This window comes from Nanorana parkeri, unplaced genomic scaffold (genome assembly GCF_000935625.1).
Source record: "Nanorana parkeri isolate BGI_ZX_2015 unplaced genomic scaffold, ASM93562v1 scaffold314, whole genome shotgun sequence".
In the NCBI taxonomy this organism is placed as follows: Eukaryota; Metazoa; Chordata; class Amphibia; order Anura; family Dicroglossidae; genus Nanorana; species Nanorana parkeri.
The window spans coordinates 133,298-159,700 of record NW_017306582.1 but is presented as its reverse complement, the minus strand read 5'-3'; the positions used below and the strand labels follow the sequence as shown (position 1 = coordinate 159,700).

Sequence of the window (26,403 nt, the reverse complement as noted above, 5' to 3'; positions counted from 1 at the left end):
AGGGGATGTACACCCCAACAATGCACTTCTCTGATTGGCTCCCTTTTGGTCTGTTAAATACACCATTGAAAGTGTTCTGTGATATCTGTTCGATGAGTCCTGCTGCATTGTCGCTAAAGGTGCCCATACACTGCACGATTCTCGTACGAGAATCGCGGGAAATCCCGCCATCGTACGAGAATCGTGCAGTGTATGGAAGGCTTGCGACCGTTTCTACTGTACGGTCGCACGTCTTCCGTCGAACCAGCATGCTAGAAAACCCGCCGGGAATCGTACGATTCTCGGCGAGTTAGTGGTCTGCTGGTTCGACAACTGGCGAACGGGCCGCTGTGCGCACGCGCACACTGCCCGTTTGCAGTCAACACAAGCCCGCCCCTCATTACAGTCATCGTAAGCCCGCCCAAGATGGGCAGATTGTACGTTTTTTTAAGTACTTTACAACCCTGGCAAGACAAAAGTCTTGCCAGGGTTGTAAAGTGTATGGGCACCTTAAAAGAGTGATTAATCCTTAACTTGGGACTACTGACTGATTAGTCTCTATCAGGGACGGATTTCCATTTTGGACACCTGTAGGCACAAATGGAACTCTGTTTAGCCTGAGCCAGCGCTTTTACCTGCCGCGGGACTCGCCGGCTTCCACATATGCAGAGAAGGCCCCCAGCGTTACGTAAGGCTGTCCTAAACGCCTATCCGCATCAGACGTTGTACAGGGCAGGCTTGCGCAGCGCTGGGGTCCATCCCCTGCGTTTGCAGAAGTTGGCAGTTCCAGTAGGCACCGCTGGTCTTGGAGCAGGAGGGTGCATTTTGTGCAGGATGTACCCTCCTTGCTATTGCCGGTGTTTTATCTTGACACAACACCGGGAATTAGGCAGGAGTAGGCACCTGCATTGCACCCCTCTATGGAGGGCACCTCTAGGCACGTCCATACTCTGCCTAATGGTAAATCCGGCCCTGGTATCTATGTTAAGGGAGGGTTCAAGTAGTTTTGGAAAGACAACTGGGCAGGCCTGACACCACTATGTAAAAATGAGGCGTGTTAACAGCCGACAACAGGCCGTAGAAGCTGAGTGCATTTCTGGCAAGTATTATCTTGTACTTGCAGGGTCTTTATAGGGTAGGGGTCACCTCTGGCTTCAGTGCTTTCTAAATGTGGCCAAACACTGTGTGTGAATGGGAGAATTCTCTCCGTCAGGCTATTGTATTCTGATGGGTGATGGGTGCGCTGCTACTGTCAGAATACCCAAACAGTGACTAGAGCTGATTGGCTCAATAATGTTCAGACCGAACCCTTTGACAAATCGAATGGGGGGTTCTGATGGGGCCAGACGTTCTGATGATGGCAATCAAACTGGGGGATTCTGATGGGTCCACACGTTCTGATGATGACAATCAAACTGGGGGATTCTGATGGGTCCACACGTTCTGATGATGACTTGCCCCCCAAAGAGGTTCTCCAGAGGGTGCCCCGCCCCCTAAGAAGTTCTGCAGAAGCTGTCCCTTTGCACAGAAGACCTGTCATGCATTATTGCCCCCTTACCTAACTTTGGCAGGGTTGGGGTTGCCTTTGGCATTGTTCTTCTTCCTCCTCAGCCTGGGCTCTTTCTGGGCTCGGTGCTCCTCTATGCCTCTGAAGTGTGTTGGGGTGCTGGGCTGGACCCTGCTCTGGGCAGAGGGGGCTAGAGACCTGATGGGGTGCTGCTGCTGGTGGTGCTCCGGGTAACCCAGGAGGAGGTAGACGATCAGCAGCCCCCCCAGGCACAGCACAGCGGCCAGCAGTTTGCCGTGGATCCTCATGATTCCGGGGGGCTGGGGGGGCTCTGAGCCCCGGGGGGAGCCGCTCCGTGCAGCATTGTCAGTGGGAGCCCCGGAGCAGCGGCCAAGGAACCACGTATCCGAGAGTCAGAGCAGGAGGAGGGGGAGGGGAGGGATCCTGCTGGAACTGGCGGAGCTGGAGCTCCCTCTGTCCATTCCGACACATAGGACGTGTGAGCTATGCTTGTCATGGGGAGGAGGGAGGGTAGGGATCATCAGTTTCCACACTGTGCAAGGGGGGAAGGCTCTACACAGACAACCCTGCATTAGCTTTGATCTGAATCAAAACTTGTGATCATCAAACAATATTTTATTATCACTTCTTATTGTGGGAAGAATGTTCAAACTTCATGCAGTCGATGGGATTCGAACCCGCAGCTGCAGGAGAGTTACTTTGTTACAATGGCTCTGAATGTATCAATAGACGTATCTTCAAAGAACAATATTTTTCATTGTTATCATCAGCATAACACTCAACTGCCCCTAATTTAGCTTTCATGTCTTTTTATATAATTTATATTTTTATTTATAAATATTTTTATTATTTATTTATTTCATATTTTATTTATTTTTATGTATTTGAACCCTTTCGCTGCCAAGGCGTTTTGTTTTTCCACACGTGTTATAATCCACATTTTGGGCCTGAAAATTACTTGAACCCCCCGAATTATATATTTCCTGAAAGCACAGACCCTGTACAATAAAATGCTGCAAATTTTTACATCGCATGATATTGGCACAACTCTTAAACCCAAAATGTCAGGAAAAAATACACTTATGTTCATTTTAGTGCACAAAATAAATACATTTTTATATGTTTTTTAATAGAAAATATGCGGTTATGCCGAGTACATAGACACCCAACATGCCAACCTAAAAAATTGTATGCGCCCGTGAAATGGCGACAAAATACGGTACCCAAAATTGTCCCCAGGCTACAAAGCTTGTATAGGTCATTATGTTAGATTTCAAAGAGAACTATGGGGTCAGTGTTTTTCCCCATAGTTCTCTTAAGGGTCACAAAGGACACATACTAGCGTCCTCCCGTGACCCAAAGCTCAGTATATAGCGAGCTATAGCTTGCGGTATACAGAGATATACAGAGACCGCCGCAGCCGGGACGGATCCCGACATTACTGTCCAGATCCACCCAGCTGCATGAGGCAGAGCTATCTAGAGGCAGAGCCAACTGTACCCGCCCCCTCCCCCTTCCGTTCCTCCAGTCAGCGCTGGAGGATCGGAGCGGGGAGGGGGGGGGAATCCCTGTCAGTCACGGCTCTCTACAGAGAGATGATCGAGAAGTGATCAGGCGACAGTATGTGTCTCACCTCATAGTTCTCCTTTAACTGTGAATACCGGGCATAAAATTATTGTTCTCACTCTGGCGCATGCGGTGATACCTAACATGTGTAGCCCAACGGAGGCTTTTGTACATAGGCGCACTCTATGCTTGTTTACAATATTATGAGTGTGGGGGTAGGGGACTTTAAAAAAAAAAATGTTTACATTTATTTTACTTTTAAACCTTTTTTTTTAACCTTCATTGCTATCACATAGGGGGGCTCACAAGTCCCCTGTGAGATAGTATATTAGGTGGTGACAGGTACTCTTTAAGTTGACATTAGGGGTCTATTAGACCCCTAGTGTCACCTTTCCTTTGCAAAGAAGCTATTGAAGGGCACATTGCACTTGAATGGCTTCTTCCTAGGCTTCTCTAGCCAGGAAATTGATGCAATCAGCGTTGCTTCCGGCTCCATTTAGTGGAGAGGAGATCGGAAAATGAATGTATGCTGGTCTCTCTCTCCTCTACCGCTGACACTTGTGATGCCAGTTTTGGGTCACAGGAAGAGCAACAGAGCCAAGGAAGTAAAGCAGGGGTGTATTTACCTGCCCCTGGGGGAGCGCGCTCTTTACCTGCCCCTGGGGGAGCGCGCTCTTTACCTGCCCCTGGGAGGGGGGGGGCACTCTTTACCAGCCCGTGGAAGCGACTTGGCAGCAGCTCAGCCATCAGGCTAGTCTGTTTAGAGGGGCCCACTGCCAGCGACGTATGCCTTACGTCGCTGGCAGCAAAAGGGTTAGGATTGCATATATTTTATATTTATATCAAAGGGGAATTTATCAAAACTGGAGCAGTTGCCCATGACAACCAATCAGCTTCTCTTGTTTTCAAAGCTTAACTGAACAAGCTGATTGGTTGCTATAGACAACTGCTCCAGATTTAGTTTGCTCCAGTTTTGAAAGGGGGTGACACCAGAATGACTGTCACCTGGGTATAAACCGGGTGCCGGCCACCCCCCCCTTGTGACTCCACTGGTTAAACCTCTGCAGAGAGACCACTGCTTCCATACAGAGAGAAAGAGTCCTTTTCTACAGCATTCTGGCAGGAGTCGCTCTTTCCTACTCATCCCGTGTCTGCTTTCTAAAGAAAACGACTGGTAAGACTTTACATGCCTTTTGTTTTAATGCAGATTGAATAATCAACAGGGGGGGTCCCCGCAGGGGCTGCACATGGCTGAAATTCAAGCAGTGTATAGCCAGCTTTCAGGGCTAGTAGGAGGAACCATATACAGTATGGGGACCAGGCATCTGACCCAGAACTGTGAGCAGAAGATTTTTTGGCAGTGGGAGAGTAAAGTTAGAACTCTTAATCTGCAAACAATTGTCAATGACCCAGAATGCTTTGATGCCAATGGATCGGCATCACAGCCCGTGAATTAGCATTTCTGAAAAAAGGAACTCTCTAGTGGCAGACTTTAATCAGAACAAGTTTCCTTTAATTAGAGAAATCTGTTCTCAGCTGTTGGGAAACGTTCTAACGTTCTACTATATTCATTGCGCAACTATCGCTGCAGCCAAAAGAAAAAGAATCACCAACTACCAAGAGCATTTAGAAGATACAGATACGCGCAGTCTAGGGGCTTGTAGGGGTAGAAATGAACGCTCTGGCACGCAAACATACTGTGCAGAGATAAGACAATATCTGGTACAGTATAAATTCATATGGAATTAGGCCACACTTGGCCCTTGCATGACCCGTGAAACCCGAAACAGACTCATAAAAGGGAGGACAATAAAACCCATGAGCAGGCAGGAAGGCCTCCTCCTTGGCTTCACAACAGAAATCTGAACCCCAGAAACATCTGGATTGTTTTGAGTACTTTGGGAACATTTGTAGCTCAGATACGGAGCAGCACCTGTCCCTGACATCCTCCGATCTGTGAGCTTATCACAGTAAGAGGGAAGGCGATACTTTTGTAGGCCATTCATATTTTCTGAGATGGGAAGGAAGAAGATGTTATAATGGCAAACTATTAAGGAAAAGGCTTGTGGCCACCGCACCAACAGTCATATTTAAAGTCCAATTCTAGTGTTAACCCCCAACCCACCAGAATACCACCCAACAGCCCTCCCACAGCTCTCTGTCTGTGCCGCCGCCATCTTCTCCTCAGCTTCTTAATGACCACTGTCTTCTCGGGTTAGCTGTTACATGGTTAGGAGTTACAAGGTCGCACAACCTAGCTCAATTCTCAGCATCTAACAGACTTTTGCCCAACTGGATCGCTCATCACTAGGTATGAGCTCAGGCCACATGGCCAAGAAAGGTCAGTGATGTCACAGTATCCCATCCCTTTGCTTGCATACAGCTTCAGGGTTCGGCAAGAGCTGCTTCCAGGACTGGAGGACCTCCGGCTCAGACCGAATTTGAGCTCCCCCGAATCTGGAGCTGCTACCGAGCCTGGAAGGAGCTCCTACCGAGCCTGGAAAGAAGCTCTTTCTTATGTTCGCAGTTGTACATAAGGAAAGAGACGACCTGAGATCATCCCTACTCACCACTAGGAATGGGCTCAGGTTTGACGCAAACCTGGTCCGAAACTGAACTCCTCTGAACCTGGAAGGAACTCCTATTGGGCCCAGAAGGAAGGTCTTTCTTAAACCTGCAGTTGTACGTAAGCAAATGGATGACTTGAGCTCATCCCTACTCGTCACTAGGGAAGAGTTTGGCTTGGACCGAATGCGGCCCAAACCTGAGATCCTCCGAAACTGGAAGGACAGCATTCCACTACCCAAGCAGCTGCTAGTGGGAAACTCCCTGCCCACAGCTGGACATAAGCAAAGGAACGGGGTGCAGTGACATCATTGACATTATACACTGAGTGGCCAGATTATTATGACCACCCCATCAGTACTTCGTTGGGCCACGAGATGACTCCACGGGATGACTTCGTTGGGCCACGAGATGACTCCACGAGATGTTGAAAGGTGATGCGAGGAATCTGACACGGCACTGTTGCCCTTCTGTTGTCTTGTACCAGTCTTGCCACTCTCCGTTCTGCCCTAACATTGACTATGCAGCACTGCTGCTCCGGCCTCAATCTTTAGGGCCACTGTCTGGTTCCTCCAGACAACGGCAATAACATGCCAATCCTCTCAATATGGTTCGCAAACCCCGCAGCTCCCTGCTGCACTGGCCTCCACTGACTCCAGGGTGGAGCTCTCCTGACTCACAGGTGGGGCCCTGAACACATCCCAGCACACTCTTCATGAGGGATGTACACAGGTGCACAATCAGGTGCTGGTCACTACCAAAACATGGACCCAGGAATGGAGATTTCATCCCACCCAGAGCTCTAAGAAATCTCCTGGCTCCAGGATCCCAACTATGATCCAGAAAACCTGGAAAGAACTGAAAAGGCAGTTCTCTCCTGGTACACGTACTGTCTTCCTGGAGCCACTCAGCCCCTCTGGCTGAGAACCCTGGGTGACTTTGAGGCCACCTAACACCGTGGTATTGCCTCACAATGCCACAGTAGTCATAACAAACTGGCCACTCAGTGTATGGCTACATGGCTATTTTTGGTAAATGTACTTGACCTATTATGGCCATGTGGCCATACAAGGTAAAGGACATCACCACAAGCGTCCCGCCGCTTTGTTTATTTTCAACCGTGGGGCAGTGGATGCCCTAAACCAACGGCTGATTGGGCGGGCGGCCCATGTAGCTTCCGTGTTCGGATAAGCTCAGGTTTGGACCGTGATCAGTCCCAACCTCACTAATTATCAGCAAACTGTTTGGCGCCAAACGAAAAAAAAACTTTATACGTTACAAATATTGATATCTACATGCCACATAGATTCCACCTCATTACAGCTCACTGGTCCATGTGTCGAGGAGAAATTCCCCAGAAGGCCTTTATAAATGGGCTGAATTGATCAAATCAATGTTTCCCATGATGAAAGGCAAACAATCACGTCGACAATTTATAAATATTGTCTGCTAGCCATATCCCTCGATGTTTATGCGCAGGATGCTTTTCTTAGTTATAATCTCTCCCCTAACAAGCAATTCCGAACGACTGAACGTTATTGTGAACCCGGCTGTAAATGATTCCCAGAAGCCTTACAGAAAAACGACTTTGCCGCGCCTCTGCACTCCTGTAACCTGGAGTGAACCTTCTCTGCGGTTTGACATTTCGGCTCTTAAGCAGATTTATTGTCGTGGAGCGCGCGCAATTTTTTTCCCCCTTTTTATTATTCTTCTGGTTGTTTGAAATTAATCTTGAAAATATCAAATCGCAGGATGTAAAATGTGATGCGGGATCACATTCCATGCTCGATGGGAACCGTTATCCTTTTCTTCAATAGATTGTCTTTATTACATATGGTACGTGTTATTGATGGCGGAATGGCACAGCCGCGGGATTAAAGGGGAAGTATTATGTTTTATTGCTGGAAAATAATGGTTGCAGGGCTTTTATTTTGCTGAGTTAAGCAAAGGTACGTCGCTGGCTTGGCCATGTGCCAGTGAAAGATTACATTAAACCTGTGCAAAGAGGTACGCCGTGACCAGTTTTAGTCCTCTTTTGAAATTTGACTTTTCTGGTCGTCATTAGCCTCAGTAGGTTCCTGTGCACTGCCCTGAAACAAGGATACGGTAAGCCAAGTCAGATTAAAGCTGAACTCTGGTCAGCTGATACAAATCTTCTTTTGGTAGCCCCCACCACCATGTAGTATGGGTCTCATTTAGTTAAGGGGGCATGTCATAGACAGAATTAGTCTTGCAGGGTTCCTCTCTGCCAGACAGCCAATCCCAGGAAGCTGCTCCTCTTTCCCACTCCTGTGGCTGCCTTCTAACTGGTGTCATCATGTACAATGCAGGTCCAACAGGCCTGCACTGTACGTGAGGACATCAAGGGTCTATCCACATTTTGTTTTAGGGTGCTATTTTTGGGGTTTGCATTTCTTTTGGAATGTTTGTCATTTTTGTTAGGGCCTTTTTTAAGCTTGTGGTGCTCAAAGCGAAGCATCTACTTGTTACTGTTTCTGGAAGTGCCTTTTGTGTGCACCTTAACCACTTCAGATTAAATTGCTAACATTCACAGTATCCCCTATCCCCAAGGATAAAATAAAAGTGAGGTATATACCTCCCCTCTGCCGATCCCTGCACTGGCTTCCAATAGCCCAAATTATAAACTTCAAAGTATTAACAATGACTTACAAAGCCATCCACAACTCTGCCCACGGCTATATCTCAAACCTTGTCTTTAAGCATCACCCTAACCATCCCCTCCACTCTTCCAAAGATCTCCTGCTTTCCAGCTCCCTCGTCAACTCCTCACATGCTCGCCTCCAGGAATCTCTTCCTCTGCAACTCTGTACCCCAACCTGTCTGTCTATCTACCACTCTAACTGCCTTTAGTTCAACCTAACCACTCAACCATCACGTTCTCAAACAATTCATCTCCACACATCTATCTCCTCATGTATCACTTCCCCCTCCCTTTTAGATTGTAAGCCCTCAGGGGCAGGGCCCTCCTTACCATCCTGCCTTGAATTGCATTGTGATTGTAATGTCTTCCTTACATTGTAAAGCGCTGCGCAAACTGTTGGCGCTATATAAATCCTGTATAATAATGATACCAGTAAGGTGTATTATACCTTAAAAATGTCCTGCTGATAGACAGTTTTATACTCCTGTATCCTCTGAAGTATCTAAATTATTATAGTAAAACCTCATCCTGCGCTCTTTGTCGCTAATACATTTGCGCCTAGCCTTGCTCCTTAAAATTGCCCAGCCGCTGGCCCAGTTTTACACTACTGTATCATTCGCGGCCTCTTAATTCTTATAGTACAGCCCTTGCCTGTACTTTTTGTCTCCAGTACATTTTGGTCCTTTATCCCTCATAAAACTAAAATTGCTATTGGCAAATTTTACACTGCTGTAGCTTCTGAAGTATCTTGAAGTATAGCCCCCGCCTGTTCTCCTTGTCTCCAGTATATTTGGGCCAAGCCTTGCTGTTTAACGTTCTCCTGCTGCTGGCCAAGTTACTGTATCATCTGTACTCTGTTTATTATTAATGAGTGCTTGGCAGAGATTGTCCAGTGGCTGGACAGTTTTGCATCAGCCAAAACAGGGACAGCCACAGCGAACTACTTGCCAATTTCTATCTGCTGGTCAAAGCGGGTCCGGCATGTGTAGCTGCTGAAAAGGATTGGCAGTGCCTAGCTTCCCATGCCAACTAGTCCTTAAAATGGCCCGAATTTTTCCCTCATAGACTTCAATGGAATTCACCTCTAAGTTCCAGGAGCCAAATTATGAACAAGGTTCAATGAACCCTGGTAGGATCGAACCCAGGCAGATTCGCCCATGACTAATTAGACTCTAACTATACCAGCTATAAAACCAAGTTTCGTATCAGTTGACCGGAGTTCAGCTGTAAAGTCACCAATAGTACATACTGGTTTAGGGTCCAACAGCTAGAGCTGAAGAGCTGCAGCTGCAACAGTGAATGGCTCCATTTGTATACCCGCCCCTCCTCTCCCCTCGTCTTATTAACAACAAAACATGTATTTTTGTCACAAGTTGCAAAGGCGTTCTGTGAATGAACCCGGCGAGAGGAGGGACAGACAAATGGCAGGATATCCTCGGGTCTATGCACAGTACACCTTGCACCTTACACTATGTGCTGCCTGAGTTCGGGGAAAGGGGTGGTGGATTTGGAGGTGTTGCACGTTGCTGGGGAGATTGGGGGGGCTGCTGATGCTACTTCTGTGTCCGGCTTTGTACGGCATCCCACCCAGCTCACAGACGTCACTGGTTGCCAGGAGCTGGGCAGGACACTAGCCAGAATGTCCCACTTAGCTCCTGGCAACCAGTGACGTTGGTGAGCTGGGCGGGACACCGGTATGAACATCACAGGCTGCTAAAAGCTGTTAGCGACCTAGCACGCTCTGCCTGGAAAGGGGGCAACAGGTCCCAATGTGATCCAATGGTCAGTCCTGCCTTGCACAATGTAAAAAATGGGTTGTGCAACGCACCTAAACTGCACTGAAAAAGTACATGCACCTTTTTTTTAAATGGCATCATCACACCACCTTGCATGGTAGTAAGTACAACCCACATGCGATGGCTAGGTGCATTTGGGTGTCATCAGGAAATAATGGCACGGCACTGCACCTAACATTGCAACATGCGGGGTGGGATTGCATGCGGGATGGCAAGCGCTCCTGCATCATAAAGTAGAATGTGTGTGAATGGACGCATAGGGTATAAGTCATTGTTGCCCGTGGCAACCAATCAATTTGCATCTTCAATTAAAAAAAACACATTCCATAAAGTGTCATCCTCTTTTCCTCTCCTTTGATCTCCATCTCTTCTGTCCTCCAGTTCTACTTTGTTGCAAATGCCTGTGCTTAAAATCTCCTATTAACGCCCATTCTGCGCCCTCTTAGCCCCTCCATTCTTGTGCATGGAGCAGGAGCACCCACAACGTGCCCGTAGGTTTGCCCATTTCCAGTCGGTTCTTGCTGTCCGTCATGTGAACAAAACGAAGGTACCGTTCGCTAGAGATTCGCTACAATATATCGCCGAAGAATATTCTATTCCTGTCCCCATGGAAACCACAAAGCCGGGCAAACCGTCCACCCTCTAGTCCCGCCCCTCCTTCCTTAGCCAATCACAGCATAACAGGAGGTGTGGCCTGATGTCACTCAGCCTCGACCAATCCTTTCTCGAGTTTTCCTGTAACCGTGTGTGATTGGTAGAGAGGCGGGAGCAGCCGAGGGACCTTGCCCAATCAGATGAATCGTTTAGCTCTCGTTTCTTAACACGTGCAGTCCCGGAAGTAGGATACATTCTGCATCGCATGTGAGACGCGCCTGTCTCGGGTGAGGTGTGAGTTTGTTTTTTTTCACGCTGGTTCCATCAATAATGAGATTCTGCGATGGGATATGTTATGTCTGGCATGGATCTGTGTGCGGAGAACATTTAAAGAAGAACTATGGGCAAAGTCTGTATTAACCCTTGCAGTGGGGCTATCACCGAAGTGCAAGGATTAAGTGATTGTTTTGGTCTAGGGAGGAAAATAAAAAGTTATACTTACTCCATCGGTTTGCTCTTAGACCGTTCCTTCCAGCTTCGCTCCCCCTCTGCTGCAGTGTCTAAGGTCCCTGCATCATCACACAGTGTATAGGATGTGAGAATGCTCCTACACCATTGCTGCAGTGTAGGAGGAGCCAGGCTGGAGGGAGAGCTGTCACAGCCGCCTGGTTCTCTGGATCGGGTGCGTATAACTTTGTTATATTCCCACCTAGACCTAAATGAGCAGTTAAAGGAGAACTATGAGGTAAGTGAAAATCGCTTGTTGACTCAATAGATCGGGAAGTGAGGGAACACATACCATCGCTCGCTCACTTCTCGATCCTGTCCCTGCAGAGAGCTGTGACTGTCACTCACGGCTCCCTGCAGGGATTCCCCCCTCCCCTGTCCGAACGTTGACTGGCGGAACGGATGGGGGAGGGGGCGGGTACAGCTGGCTCTGCCTCTAGATAGGCAGAGCCAGCTGTCAATCACGCAGCTCGGTGGATCTCGACAGTAATGTCGGGAACCGTCCTGGCTGCGGCGGTCTCAGGTATACTGAGCTTTGGGTCACGGGAGGACGCTAGTTTGTGTCCTCCCGTGACCCTGAGGAGAACTATGGGGAAAAGCCCTGACCCTATAGTTCTCCTTTTAACGCTTGCAGTGCTGGGGTAGCCCCACCAGTTCTTATTTGCATCGCCATCAAAATGTGCCGCTATGGCTGCGACAAATTCAAAAAGAATTACCGCCGGCTTGTAGATAATGAAAGCGGGGATAATTAAGACCAACTCTCAGTTGGTGCACAGAGACAGGCCAGTGCTCAGAATGATGACACATCTTTTTCGCCCTGAGGAAGGGACACTGTGTGGCCCCGAAACGTTGGCATTTGTTGTTGTGACGATCTGTCCAATTAAATGGACATATTGAATGGTAGTACTGAGTACTGGTGATCCTTGTCTTCTGCCTTGTATCTGCACGGCGCCATCCGTGGTCATCACTGCGAGCACCACTGTTGCATAGGCCGGGAACGTTGTGAGGTGTGCGGAGGGTTCTCCCATCTAACTACATGGAATACAGTGAGTTATTTTTCTCTCTCATGGGTCTAGATTGATGTTCAGGTTGTTGTACAGATACTGCCATCTTTATACTTATACCATCATTTCCTTTGCTGTTGACTGATACGCATTGCATTGTTTTCTAGGGTGACTCAGTATGATCACTCCGGCTTTCGACATCAGCCAGGATGCAGACTTCCTTACTATCACCATCAAAGTTCCCTATGCCCGGGTGTCGGAATTGGATATCTACATTGACGGAGACGACTTCAAATTCTACGCCAAGCCTTACTTTCTCAGGTGACATTGTAAACAGCACAGTGGTGTAGTGGTTAGTGGGGGTCCCTGGTTCGAATCCTTGTCAGGACACTACATGGAGTTGGCATGTTCTCCCTGTGCTTGTGTGGGTTTTCTCCCATACTCCAAAGACATGCTGGAAGGTTAATTGGCTCCTGTCTAAATTGGCCCTGTATGTATGCATGTGAGATAGGGACCTTAGATTGTAAGCTCCTTGAGGGCAGGGACTGATGTGAATGTGCCCTGCAGCAATTACAATGCAGCACCTGTCTCTTCCACGATCAGGTTTTCTTTTTTGGGTGTGCAGGCCGTGCGGACGTGTACGCCCATCTGAATGAGCCCTTAGCAATTACCCTAAGCAATTACGCCAGTACAGTGCTATTTGGCCTCTTACACCATCATGAGCCTTGATGAAGGGGGAATGATAAGCACCTGAAACGTGTTGGCTGTCTGTGATTTTATGCTGCCTTCATCTTTCTACTGCGCTGGTTTAATATAAAAATGACAGTGCGATTCTTCTGCTAACATAATGTTACCTCTGTGTGCAGATTGACCCTGCCGGGCAGAATTGTGGAGGATGGGAGACAGAAAGCCACATATAATGCTGATGATGGTAAGATCATTTCACAATAATCCTAGCAGGTTTCTATTTGATATTATCAATGTATACGCTGTTATGTCCACGCTTGTGATCAGCATAACATTCTTATCAGGGGCTCTACAAAACTCTCAGCTTTCTAATTAGTATTAATCAGCTGTTTTGTTCTGTGAGGCAATTACATCAGGGGTAGTCAAACCTCGGCACCCCAGCTGGGCTGAAACTGGGCTGAGAGATAGCCGGGGAGTGAGCGAGGAGAGACAGCCAGGGGAGTGAGCGAGGAGAGACGGCCAGGGGAGTGAGCGAGGAGAGACGGCCAGGGGAGAGAGCGAGGAGGGGCGGCCAGGGGAGAGAGCGAGGAGAGACGGCCAGGGGAGAGAGCGAGGAGAGACGGCCAGGGGAGAGAGCGAGGAGAGACGGCCAGGGGAGAGAGCGAGGAGAGACGGCCAGGGGAGAGAGCGAGGAGAGACGGCCAGGGGAGAGAGCGAGGAGAGACGGCCAGGGGAGAGAGCGAGGAGAGACGGCCAGGGGAGAGAGCGAGGAGAGACGGCCAGGGGAGAGAGCGAGGAGAGACGGCCAGGGGAGAGAGCGAGGAGAGACGGCCAGGGGAGAGAGCGAGGAGAGACGGCCAGGGGAGAGAGCGAGGAGAGACGGCCAGGGGAGAGAGCGAGGAGAGACGGCCAGGGGAGAGAGCGAGGAGAGACGGCCAGGGGAGAGAGCGAGGAGAGACGGCCAGGGGAGAGAGCGAGAAGAGACGGCCAGAGGAGAGAGCGAGAAGAGACGGCCAGAGGAGAGACGGCCAGAGGAGAGAGCGAGGAGACATAGCCAGGGAGAGAGCGAGGAGAGATAGCCGGGAAAGACAGTCAGGAGGATGAGCCAGGAGAAAGCGCAAGGGAGGTGTTTTCTTTTTGTTGGTAGATCTCATTGAGCTCATCATTTGAAAAGTGGATCTTCACACAAACAATTGTGGCCACCCCTGTGTAAAACTGTATTTTATTTAAAAAAAAAAAAGCAGTTAACTTTATGGTTGAAAAGTAGTCCTTGAGCTCCAGCCAAGGGATTTTCCTAGGCTGAGATGATACAATTAGTCTGCTGCAGGCATGTGAAACATTTCCTCAGTCTCCTATCCCTCAGTCATTCAGTCATCAGATTGTAAATTTAGCAATTCATAACGTGAAAAGGTGCAGCAGGGGCTGATTTGTTTCAGACATTTCTGAACACAGCCAAGACCCGCCCAGGCACAAGGGTTTATGTCGTTGAGCCTGTCAACTGGCATTTCAGTCTAGGAAGTAGATGCTTATTCTGGATGATGACTGAACAAAGATGACAATAAAAGCTGATGAATACATTGTCAGGGGGAGTGCTGTGTTTCCTGCGAGAGGTCTATAAAGTAATGCAGTAATGCTATTAGCAAAGTTTGTAAGGGGGGGGGGTTTGCCTGGCGGGTTTATGCTGCTGAGGATGGTATAATGGACAGGAGTTTTGCGCCAATTGTAGACAAATGTCGCCACCCATACCAATGTGGACTTTCCATCCTTAGATTGGAGCACTCCCCATTGATAATACCTGTATGTCCTGCTGGAAGAACCCTCAGGAATTCCATCTGTTTTGGATACATATGGTTTTAGGCTCATCCTTTCAAGTCCTGCTTACCAGTATGTTGTGTTGTTCCCATCTTAGGGGTATTCACTGTCCGAGTGCCTAAAGAGACCCCAGGACAGAATTTTGAAGGCCTAAATTTGCTGACTTCCCTATTGGCACCAAAAGGAGTTCGAACAGCTAAACACCTTGTGGAAGAAATAGGTGAGACATTCAATACTCCCTTTTATCTGTCTCTTAAAGAGGATTCCAGGTTTTATGGATCTGATTTAAACCTCTGTGCAGCAACACAAAGGGGGCCGTTGGCTTCCAGGGTCCGGGAGAGCTGTGATACGAAATTCTGATGAACACGACAATGAAGTGACTACGTTTGTTCCCCATGGTCAGGGCTGGATTTGCCACAAGGTCACACAGGGCCGGCCTTGGGGCGGCAGGGAGCAGAGGGGCGGCAGCTGTGTGGAATCTCCCGAAGCCCGGGACATGCAGTTCCGGGCACCGGGCGGTAAGTTGTTTGCCACATGTAGTGTGAGGAAGCCACTTGTTTGTTTACAAGTGATCTCGGCGATGTCGCCGAGAACACTTGTAATTAGACTGCAGCCTGTCCGTCCTCCCCAAGCCCCCCCGCGCCTACCTCTCCTCGCTGGCTTTGTCCTCGCGGCTCCGTTCTCTCGCTGGCTCCATCCTCTCTGCTCCATCCTCCCCCCGCCGTCAAATAACATCTCCTCGCTGGCCGCCAATGTCTTCAGGATGTAGAGCAGGTGCCAGAGCGGCAGGGGTAAAAGTAACCCTGCCGCTCTGTGTAAACAGTGAGAGGGGGAGAGCTGTCTTCCTCTCTCATCTGTCACAGGAGTTCCAGCACAGTGCTGGGCTAGAACTCCTATATTAGAGGTGAGTATAATAAAAAAAAGTAAAATAAAAATTATAAAAAAAATACAATTTAAAAATGAAATAAAAGTTAAAGATAAGATAAATAAAAAGTAAAAAATAAATAGAAAGAAACAATAAAAAAAATTAAAATGAACACTGCTGCCCTCGCCATCCGGAATGTCATTCTCCATTGGAGGGGCATTGAGGTACCTGACCCTGGGGTAGTAGGGAGAGTAAATCCGGCCCTGCCCATGGTCCATGTGTGTGTTGTAAAGTAGTCACCACTTCAAGCTCACTCCGGTGATGGACTACAATCTCATGTTCAGTTTACTAATTTGTATTGAGATTGTAGTCCATCACGGGAGTTAGCTTGGAGCGGTGACTACTGTACAACACACACACAGGGAACATGGAGAACACAAGTAGCTACCCTCCAGAAGGAAGGACAGTGTCAGCACCAATTCAGAGATGATTTGAGGATCTACAGCCAAGTGATATACAAATAAGTGTTAATAGTTATGGTACTTGAATTTATTTTTAAGATTGAACTCCTGAGTTTGGTGTCACTTTAAGATATCTGTTCATTGCACAGAAAAAGGACTCTGGAATTCTGACACGATCAACGGGAATCTTACTATACCTGTAAAGTACCTGCCTGAAAAAAGCTGCATTACATGACATTCTTGTTCCTGGGTTTTGATATCCTTCAATTGAAAGCTGCAAAACCCTTTCTAGAGGAGAACCTCACGTAGGTCAGGCTGAGATGCATTTTCATTGCCGTATGTTTGACCTTTTCATACGTATTCCCTGTTTGGAGCAGGTTGAGTGACATATTGTAAGAGATGCTGGCAACACGTACACCATTGGGACACTAGTCTCCCAGGGCTAATATCTACTTCCTGATGGTATAAAGGCTGCGAGTGGAAGCAATGACAGTGATTCATGCGTTAAATGGCCGGGCACGACTATAGGACCTCTGAGAGACACGCTTACTGTAATTTCCTGCCTGGAGGGCTCTTGTCATGGTCCCTGAGGGGGAGCCATAACCCACAGGAATAATTCAGGTACTCAGACCACAATCCTCCTGCTTGACACACATAGCGGGAATGCAGGAGGCAGAGCAGGCAGCGACAAAATAGATCTCTGAGCGTTATTCGAGGGAGTCTGTGCTTTGTTCACTGCACAAGGTGAAAATAATTCCATTGACACTTCCTGTGAACTTGTAGAATTTGTCCAGATGTATAGCTGGATTTAAAACCTTACCTTTAGGAGTCCATTTATAACCGAGAATGGATCTTGCTATCTGCACTCTGTTGTACGGCACAGTATTTTTCCATACCGTGCCCTTCATTTTGCGGCTCATTCCTGAAATGCAGGGCTCGTGATCCTTTGGAGTTCTCTTTGCTCGATGGGGACCCTGTCATCAGACAATTAATTTTAACATCAACCTTTCCATAAGATTTCATGTGCATTCAACATGTTTAAGGTATTTTATTTACCTGTAAATGCCTCCCTGATGTCAACATCCAAAATCTCAGAGACTGCTGTTGTGTGCTGCCATCTTGGATGTGATGTCAGCTGACGGGGAGTTGTCACTCAAGTAGGTAGGCAAACTCCAGCCCCCCCATCTGTGATGCAACTACAAGTCCCATGAGGCATTGCAAGACTCCTTAGCCAGCCATAGGCATGACCCCCAGCAGCAGATGCATGATCGGATTTCTACTTTCACCACAGTTGGAGTGCCAGAGTTTGTCTACCCCATTCCTATAATAATCCCCTTTGCTCCTCCCCTTGCTGCTTCATATAATGTTATGTAAGGAGGGGAGGGGTGGAGGAGCTGGGCCAACACAAATGGTAATTAGACACTCATAGAATAGAAGAGGGCTGTGACATGCCAGGGGTTGGGGCTATGCTAGGGAATCGACTCTTTGGAACTAGTTCAAATTTGCCAGCGAGCTCAGAGGCACATTACTGGTGTATAAATAAATTATTTATGGAAAGGAAACATTCTGCAAGTAAACATTTAGAATACTTGATTTGTTTCTGTGCTTTTACCTGCAATTTGTTAGGTTGGTGACAAGTTCTCTTTTAACACAGCAGAAAGAGCTCTCTGGAGGAGAGCCGGTCTTGTGACTTTGGCAGGCTAGCTTCCATTTAGAAGTTAAAAATAATAAACAGAATACTTTCCTTTAGTAGAGTAGGAGAAGGTTAGAATCGGACTTTTATTGCTGTCTGTGTTGGTGTTGCATATTTTCCCTCACTTCCTGTCTAGAGGAAGTTGTCAGCAGGACAGGAAGTGAGCATACATTTCTCTAATCGAGCCCCAGGTAGCAGTAGATACCAAACAGAGGTTCTAATCCTTCCCCACTCTATCCAAAACTAGAAAACATTTCTGGTTTGATATACACTTTAAAGTAGGAATGCACCGATACCGAGTATTTGGGGGAGTCAACAATCGAGGAGGCGGGTCATTACTCGCCACCCGGCTTCCTGATTGCCTGGGAAGCCGGCTCCATGCTGATTGCCTGGGAAACAGGGCAAACATGGGCTCGGCTTTCCCGGAAAATCAGGAAGCCGGACGGCGTGTCATTACCTGCTGCCCGGCTTCCTGATTGCCCAGGAAGCCGGCTCCATGCCAGCGGAAGCACCAGTGTCGGTACTCGATGTCAGCAAGTACAGACGGCAAAATATCGGTACTCGTACTCGATACCGAAAAACCAGTATCGGTGCATCCCTACTTTTTAAAGTATACGTAAAGCATTTTTTTTTCTTTTGCTGTGTTCTTATTGGGGAGATTTCTCTATACTTCCTGTCTTGGGGACACAATAGAATCTTGAAGGAAATATCCAAAGTAAGGGGGGAAATCTCCCCTTAGACAGCTGTCATCAGAAACAGTGCCCCTGTTGGAAGATTTCCCCTCACCTCCTCTTCTGGTGACAACTCTAACATTTTGCCTCTCCAACCACTTTCTGTCCCGCCAACAATGATCAGCAGGACAATTAAACACCAAAACAAGTTTTTGTTTTCAAATCTTGTTTTTTGAGCTATTCAAATCACAAATGTTTTCTGTTTTCTTCTCATTTGGGTTGACCTTTTAGGAGCTTCAAATGAGATCCCGGAAGATGACGATGAAGACTTTGATTGGCAGATCGAACAGACACCTTATGAGGAGTCGCCCTCTGATGAGCTCGGCTCCCAATGCACCTACGGTTTTGGAAATTTGCGAGTTGGAGTCTTCGGACGACTGCAGGTGCGTTTTCTGTATCTCTTGCAGAGATAATATCCGTTTGCTAATCGTTTCTCAAAGTGGTCAGGGATGTAACACCAAGTTGGACAAATCCTTTTCAAATTGGCAAGCAAGAAAAGCAACACAACAGCCATGAAATGACTTCCATGCTCCGCTACAACTGCCAGGGATGCTGAGAAAACGCTCTGATGGGACTTGTGGAAATGTGTGGTGCAGAAGAAGGCAACTTCGGCGCTCCAGCTGTGATGAAATGACAAATGCCTCTGCGAGTCATGCCTGTGGCTGTCAGTCTTGCAATGCCTCCTGGGACTTGTAGTTTCACAACAGCTGGAGTTTTAAGGTTGCCTCACCTTTGTGTAATGTTAGGGTTATTATATCACTTTGGACATTCAGGGCAACGTGACTGTGTGTGCTTCTCTTAACCAGCTATTATTAACTGAGACTTGCCTTCCCCTTGCTCCCCCACAGCTCCATTTGTCTTTCAGAGCTCTGGGTAATGTAAGCTCAGTGACTTAAGCTCAATTGAACTTTCATAAATCAGCTAAATGCGTTTTGTGCATCAAAGCAAAAAGTCTCTTAAGTCTTACAGTTCATTTTTCTACTTGGCTGCCACAGCCTGAAGAAGAAACGCCGGTCCTCAGCCAGCATGCTGTAGAGAAGGACTCTTCGTGTCTATGCGATGTCTCTCTGCAGAGGTCACATACACCTCATGCTGACTCATGCCTATAACTTTGCAATCAACAAAACTCATGCTCCCTGCTAATTGGAGAGCTCTGACCCGAGTGTTTTGGTGACCTCTGCAGTGGGACCACTGATTTCACAAAGAGAGAACAGGTCCTTCTCTGTAGAACGCTGGCAGGGGATAGGCTTTTCTAAAGAAAAAAAAATTGTAAGTCATTGCACACCTTTTTATGCACTGGAATGTATTAAAGTAGAACCCCGGGGCGGGGGGGGGGGGGGGGTGACTATTACCCTTGCAGTGGGGCTGCCCCAGAACTGCAAGGGTTAAGTGCTCATTTATGTCTAGGTCAGGGGTAGGCAACCTTGGCTCTCCAGCTGTGCTGAAACTACAAATCCCATCATGCTTCTGCCTCTGCAGAAGAGCCAAGATTGCCTACCGCTGGTCTAGGTGCTAAAAAAAAGTTATACTCACCAGACCATCTGAGCTGGTGTCTAGAACGTCTCTCCTCCTCTGCTGCAGCGGTCTAAGGATCCTGGTGTCATCATGCTCTATACACTGTGCATAGATTATAGTGTATAGATGTGAGGACACAAAGGAGTAGTCCATATGTGCAGCGTAGAAGGAGACACGCTTCAGTGATCACAGAAGCAGGGAGCCGGCTTGGATGGTCTAGTGCAGGGGTAGCCAAACTCCGGCCCTCCAGCTGTGGGGAAACTACAAATCCCATGATGCATCTCTCTCAGGGAGTCGTGGCTGTGAGAATCTTGCAGCCACGACTCCCTGAGAGAGATGCATCATGGGATTTGTAGTTCACCACAGCTGGAGGGCCAGAGTTTGGCTACCCCTGGTCTAGTGAGTATAACTTTTTTTTTTTAGCACCTAGACGAAAACTAGCACTCAACCCTTGCAGTGTTGGTTATCCTGGGGGTGGGGTAGCCTTACTGCAGGGATTAATTAAATATTGTCCAGGATTTAAACGGAACTTTAATGACTTTCTACCACGCTACAGACCTGCTCAGTGAGTTCCTGCACTGTTCTCATCAGCCCATTGCATCGACTAGTCATTGGTTTTTTCTTATTTACTTGTCAGGTGAAAGAGACTTAGCCGACCCGTCAAGGGTTCATTAAACTCAGTGGGCTTGCACAAAGCATTCATCATTTACTGCAAGAAAAGACTAAAGCGTTCTAGCAGCACCAACAATTCAAATAAAATGGTGTGATTACATTGACAAAGACATTGCAGCGCCCCTAGTGGTCAGTTACAGAACAGGTCTTTGTACTTCTCTTTTATCCGGTGTCAGGCTTATTCCATCGCAGTATTACAGTGAGTGAGCAGCTTGCCTTTTAAATACTAAAATATCTTCTCTCCTGAGGGATTACGCTGGCACGATATCAGATGCAATTTAAAAGATAAGTTCACCAAAACCTTCTGAAAGTTTTCATATAATAGCAGAATAGTTGAATATTATTATTATTATGATGTTCATTGACTATCTGACACTTGTGTAATATTTGATTTGTGAATCAGTTTGATGAAGATTTTGCCATTATGCTAAAATTTTGTTTGTCAAAACTGGTTATGATCAGAGCTACCTTCCATAGAAGCACCTGGTGTGAGTGTTGGTGGGGTGTTAGAGTTTGCTGCAGTAGCTGCAAAGCTATTGGAAAGGAAAATATTAAAGCATTGTCCCCAAACTCTGACCTATCCTTTTCTGTTAAGAAAAGTCTACTTGAACCCTAACACTTGTTATTCCTTACATCTAGTCCTTAACACTTCACCCGACCCCAACACCTAAAGGAGAACTATGAGGTGAGTGCTTTTCACTCACCTCATAGTTCTAGCCGACCTGTGACAATGAGACTGTCACAGGTCGGCTCAGTAGATCGGGAGGTGAGCGAACATATACCGGCGTTCACTCACCTCTCGATCCTGTTACGGCTCTCTGCCGTGACAGGGGAGGGGCTGGATTCCCCCTCTCCGCTCCGATCCGCCAGCGCTGACTGGCGGAACGGACGGGGGAGGGGGCGGGTACAGCTGGCTCTGCCTCTAGATAGGCAGAGTCAGCTGTTACTCACGCAGCTGGGCGGATCTCGACATCGATGTCGGGATCCGCTCCGGCGGGGGCGTCTCAGTATACCGCGAGCTGTAGCTCGCGGTATACTGAGCTTAGGGTAACGGGAGGACGCTAGTTTGTGTCCTCCCGTTACCCTAAGGAGAACTATGGGGAAAAGCCCTGACCCCATAGTTCTCCTTTAATCTATAACTTGACGCCATTAACCCAAACTCTAACCCTTGCACACTAACTATATTCCTTGACCAACACCAATGAACTTCCTTATCCAGACCCAAACCGTCTGAGCCTACCTGTCCCAAAATGAGCATGGAAAACTACTGATTGACAGTGCTGGTCTTCTAGTGTTCTTTTTAGAACCTCATCATTACCTCTTTTCTGTACAAAGCTCGCCTTTAACTTCCCTTATTGCTCCTCATAAAGCAATGTCCTTTTTGCTACAGACCTTGAAGGTAACCTATGATGAGTGACCCATGGGGACAGTAATTGCTCATTTCCTTCTCAGTAATACTAGTTGAGGTTCATATTGTTCCTCCACTGACCAAGAACATAACTACAGATCAGGAGTTGTGTCTTCACAAGTCAAGTAGGTGACCAGCATTGTTCAGAAGGTGATCAGATCAGGGCTTTACTTGATCGTAAACCTGAAGGCATTATACATGACTTCAAATGATGCTCATGTTAAAAAGCAGGTGCTCAAAGATCTCAGCAACCTGCATTGGTCCTCCCACACCTGCTGTTGGAGGCCGCCCATCATGGATGATGGCCCAATGAAGCCGGCTAGATTGAGAGGAATGCCGGCAGGTACCAGCAGCTTCCCAAACCAGGAGATATGCAAATGTAGTCTTTGTAAAAATCGGAGCAGAGGAACATCTCATCCTGAATCCCACATAGCAATGCCTGGGCCTCAGGCAGCAGACCTGGCACTGATACAGCACTGAGAGTGTGTCAATGTTTCCATTATCTGGGAGCTGGTGTTTGCATAGGCAGTTTGGGGGTGCTCCCTGGACACGCTGGAGACCCGTTTTTTGAACCTATCTGTATCTACAGGCATTGGACAATTGTCATCTGTTGTAAGGTTGCATTGTAAGATTGGACAGTCTGGTAACTATTGCCAAAAATAATGATGTGGAACAGCGATATGTTGGTGACATGTTCTAAAAAGTGTACGGGTCGGGAGACTCTCAGCTGAGTGTCAGGCGAATTGCTTTTCTCAACACCGGTTAAAGTAACCTTGCCACATGGAATCCACACATCCTTTAGGCCCAGGATAGCCAACCTTCAGCCCTCTAGCTGTGGTGGAACTACAAGTCGCAGGCCTGTGGCTGTTAGAGTCCTGCACTGCCTTGTAGTTCCACAACAGCTGCTCTGAAGTTCGGCTACCCCTGTTCTAGGCTGAGAACTCAACCAAGCTTTGATACATCAGTCCAAGAAGTATCAGAAGGTGAAGGTCTACACTAGGGGCATGCAACCTCGGTTCTCTAGCTTTTGTGGAACTTCAAGTCCTATGAGGCACTGCAAGACTCTGAGAGCCATAGGCATGACTAGCAGATGCATGGTGTAGTTTCACCACAGTCGGAGCACCAAGGTTGCCTATCTCTGGTCTATACAGAAAGGATACCAGCTTATGGAACTTCGTCTGTACATACATAAAGAAATGTTGCTGTTATCTTATAGAGTCACATATAAGAGGATAATACATTTGACAGGTCCTCTTTAAAAAAAAATAATAATAATAATGAATGATGTGACGCTAGGCTTGCAATATTGGCAAAAGCTCCAGCAGTTGCTTTTCCTTTGTCATTTTAACAGTCATATAATTTATTGGGGGATGTTTAGGAAAGAGCGTCAACATCAGATTGTGTGTCCATGCGATCCCCAAATGCTCCTCCTGTTATTGTGCCGCCTCGTGGTGTTGCCTTTGTGCACATAATCGTTCACCTCTCCCAGCCCTTTGTGTTCCCACCTGTGTCACGCACTTCCCTGTGCTCTTTCAGGAAGAACTGAATGATGTTATTGACTTGAGAGACCCTGACGTCACCCCGGCGGCGGAACGCACACGCAGGCGCCTGGAAGCTGAAAAGGCCAAGTTTGACCCCGATCATTACCTGTAAGTGCCTTTTAATGTCTGTGAGACAGCCGCTTCCCCAGTAGGATTGACATCACTTTCTGTCTGCCTCTGGATCTCTTCCTTTCAAAGCTCCGCTCTTCCACTTTGCTGCTTTTTGTTTTTTCTTTTCTTTTTATCCATTTGGATGTTCTCTGGCGGTTACAGAGAACGCTGATTCCGTATCACAGGCCATCACAAAAAAAAAATCTTGTACATTTTCAAATGGACATTTCATAACAGGAACATAACATTAGTTCTCCTCTTCTCTCATTTTCTTCAGCTCTCTTTTTTTTTTTCCCCCTGGCTATTTCTTACACATGTTTCTTCCGCCTCTATGATTGATGTGCTCAGTTGACCATACACATATATCTATAGATGTCCCCCATCTGAATGGGGGACTCATCCCAGCCGCCTATTGTATTCTGACAGGCAGCACCTGAAGCTATCTGAATCCCTGAACAGTAATCTGATTGGTTGCGGTCACCGTTTGGCCATTTTTCATCCAGCTCTTTCAGTCTGCGGTTCAAAGTTTGTCGAGCTGACAGAGCCACCTATGGATTGGATTTCAGCTCACTGAGCAAGAATTGGCCAGACATTCAATGTGGCTAGCTTTAAACAGGCCATACACTGCTTATACTCAATACTACTTATTTTCAAGGAGCCACTCTGAAAATGATCAGCCAAACATTGATTGCATCCAATCAGCTGCAGTTACTGTTTTGGTATTCTGACAGCTGCGGGTGCTGGCTGTCAGAATAACAATAGCTGGCAGGGAAGATTCACCCATCCGCACACTTTAGTGTGCATAGGGGAACCGAAAATGTTTTCTCAGTCAGCCCGCTTTACTCCCACCTTCTATTACGTACTTCCTACTCTCCTGCCCCCTCCCTAGGATATGGTTAGGGGTAACGGATAATTATGAAGGGAATAGGTGAGTCCAGAAGTGTTATCTGGGTGAGGCATAATATATTATTTCTCTCTCATTCTGCCTCCATCCCCTTGTTCTCACTCATTTCATCCTTTATTCTGACACTTTCAATCCATTCCTTTTTTTTTTTTCTTTTCCCCCCTCGTTAGCCTCAATAAAGAGATACTGTTTGTAAACATTAAGGTGTGCTGGCAACACAATCGACATCTGTATCTATGATCCCATAGCGTGTGCCGGTCACTACAGCGCCCTATACATAAGGTCTAATACCAGTATGGTGCGCAATAAAACATTGTAAACATCTTCCTCACCCCCATCTGTTCTCCCTTCCTCTCCCTTCCTCTCACTATTCTGTATCTCTTCTGCATTTCCCTTCTCTTCCCTTATTCTGTCCTTCTCAACCCTTTCTCTGCTGTCTGCTTTATTCTTTCTATATTTACTTCTTTTTTTCCCATGTCTTCTCTGTCTCTCTCGCACGCTCTTTCTCTTTCTGTCTCCGTCTCTCTCTCTCGCTCTCTCTCTCTCGCTCTCTTTGTCTTTCTGTCTCTATCTCTCCCTTTCTCTTTTTCTCTCTCTCTCTCTTTCTTTGTCTGTCTCCATCTGTCTCCTATCTCTCGCTCTCTTTGTCTCTCTTTCTCTTGCGCACTCTTTGTGTGTCTCTCTCGCTCTCTCTTTTGCGCTCTCTCTGTCTGTCTCTCACTGTCTCTTGCACACTCTCTCTTTTTGTCTCATGCACACTCTCTCTTTCTGTCTCATGCCCTCTCTCTCTCTCTTTCTGTCTCATGCCCTCTCTCTCTTTCTGTCTCATGCCCTCGCTCTCTTTCTGTCTCATGCCCTCGCTCTCTTTCTGTCTCTCTTGCTCTCGCTCTCCTTCTGTCTCTTGCGCTCTTTCTCTTTCTTTTTGCCTCTCTTGCGCGCGCTCTCTCTCTCTCTCTCTCTCTCTCTCTCTCTCTCTCTCTCTCTCTCTCTCTCTTTTCTCCTTTTCTCACCCTTCCACCTTCCTTCTCTCTCCTACTTATTTCTCACTCCTCTGTTTCTGGTGTCATGCTTTCCTGTATGTCCTCCCGTCTCCCTCGGTCCCGGCACTGTTACTCCAACGTGTTTACTGCTCGTCATCTTTATTATACACCGTCACCTTTACTTGGTCCATTTCCTCCATTTTCGGTGATCTTTTTGTTTTCCTATCCCCCCCCCCATCTCCATCCAGTGTCTTTTCTTCTTTCCAGTCCTTTCATTGTTCTCCGTGTCACTATGGCTACAGTGCTCAGCATCGTGCAGTATATATCTAGTACCTTGCAGAGTGTTGTGTTCATACATCACTCGCTGAGCTCCAGCCTGGCTCCGCCAACCCGCACGACTGTCTGACTCACTTTAATCTGCTTGATGGACACTGGAGGAATTCTCCTCGTCTGCTGGTGACATCATTCACTCATCCCGCAGCCGGCGCTGACTGCCTTGTCTCCTCCATCTGTTCATCTTTCCTTTTTCATTGTTTTGTTTTTTATTTATTTTAAGCAAAACCCAAAAATATACCAGAGAGTCACTTTTTTTTTTTTTCTGAATATTTAACCCTTTCGCTGCCAAGGACGTACGTCGTACGGAGCTACAAAAGTGCTTCCAGCTGGCCAGCTCAGTACGCCGTACGGACCTGGCATTTACAGTTCTACTATAAGCTGATGGTCGCTTTAGCGACCATCAGCTTATAGTAGAACTGTTCAGCAGACTGTCCCCTTTAAATTTATAGCTGTCATCAGCGGCTCACAAGCCGCTGATGACCGCTA

The 26,403-nt window shown here is 47.4% G+C and overlaps 2 protein-coding genes across 2 annotated transcripts in view; one reads left to right on the top strand and one right to left on the bottom strand.

The window, feature by feature from the left end:
* Window positions 1-1,925, bottom strand: part of GXYLT2 (glucoside xylosyltransferase 2) — a 39,460-nt gene extending 37,535 nt beyond the window's left edge. The window contains exon 1 of the mRNA XM_018557967.1: window positions 1,538-1,925. Within this exon, the coding sequence (XP_018413469.1) occupies window positions 1,538-1,794 (257 nt within the window). The 5' untranslated portion in view covers window positions 1,795-1,925. The remainder of the gene's footprint in view (window positions 1-1,537) is intronic.
* Window positions 1,926-2,255: 330 nt separating this feature from the next.
* SHQ1 (SHQ1, H/ACA ribonucleoprotein assembly factor) overlaps window positions 2,256-26,403 on the top strand; it is an 88,001-nt gene continuing 63,853 nt past the window's right edge. Inside the window, exons 1-7 of the mRNA XM_018557968.1 lie at window positions 2,256-2,266; window positions 8,734-8,737; window positions 12,369-12,522; window positions 13,068-13,132; window positions 14,798-14,920; window positions 18,682-18,833; window positions 23,582-23,694. Coding sequence (XP_018413470.1) covers window positions 12,380-12,522; window positions 13,068-13,132; window positions 14,798-14,920; window positions 18,682-18,833; window positions 23,582-23,694 — 596 coding nt within the window. The 5' untranslated portion in view covers window positions 2,256-2,266; window positions 8,734-8,737; window positions 12,369-12,379. The remainder of the gene's footprint in view (window positions 2,267-8,733; window positions 8,738-12,368; window positions 12,523-13,067; window positions 13,133-14,797; window positions 14,921-18,681; window positions 18,834-23,581; window positions 23,695-26,403) is intronic.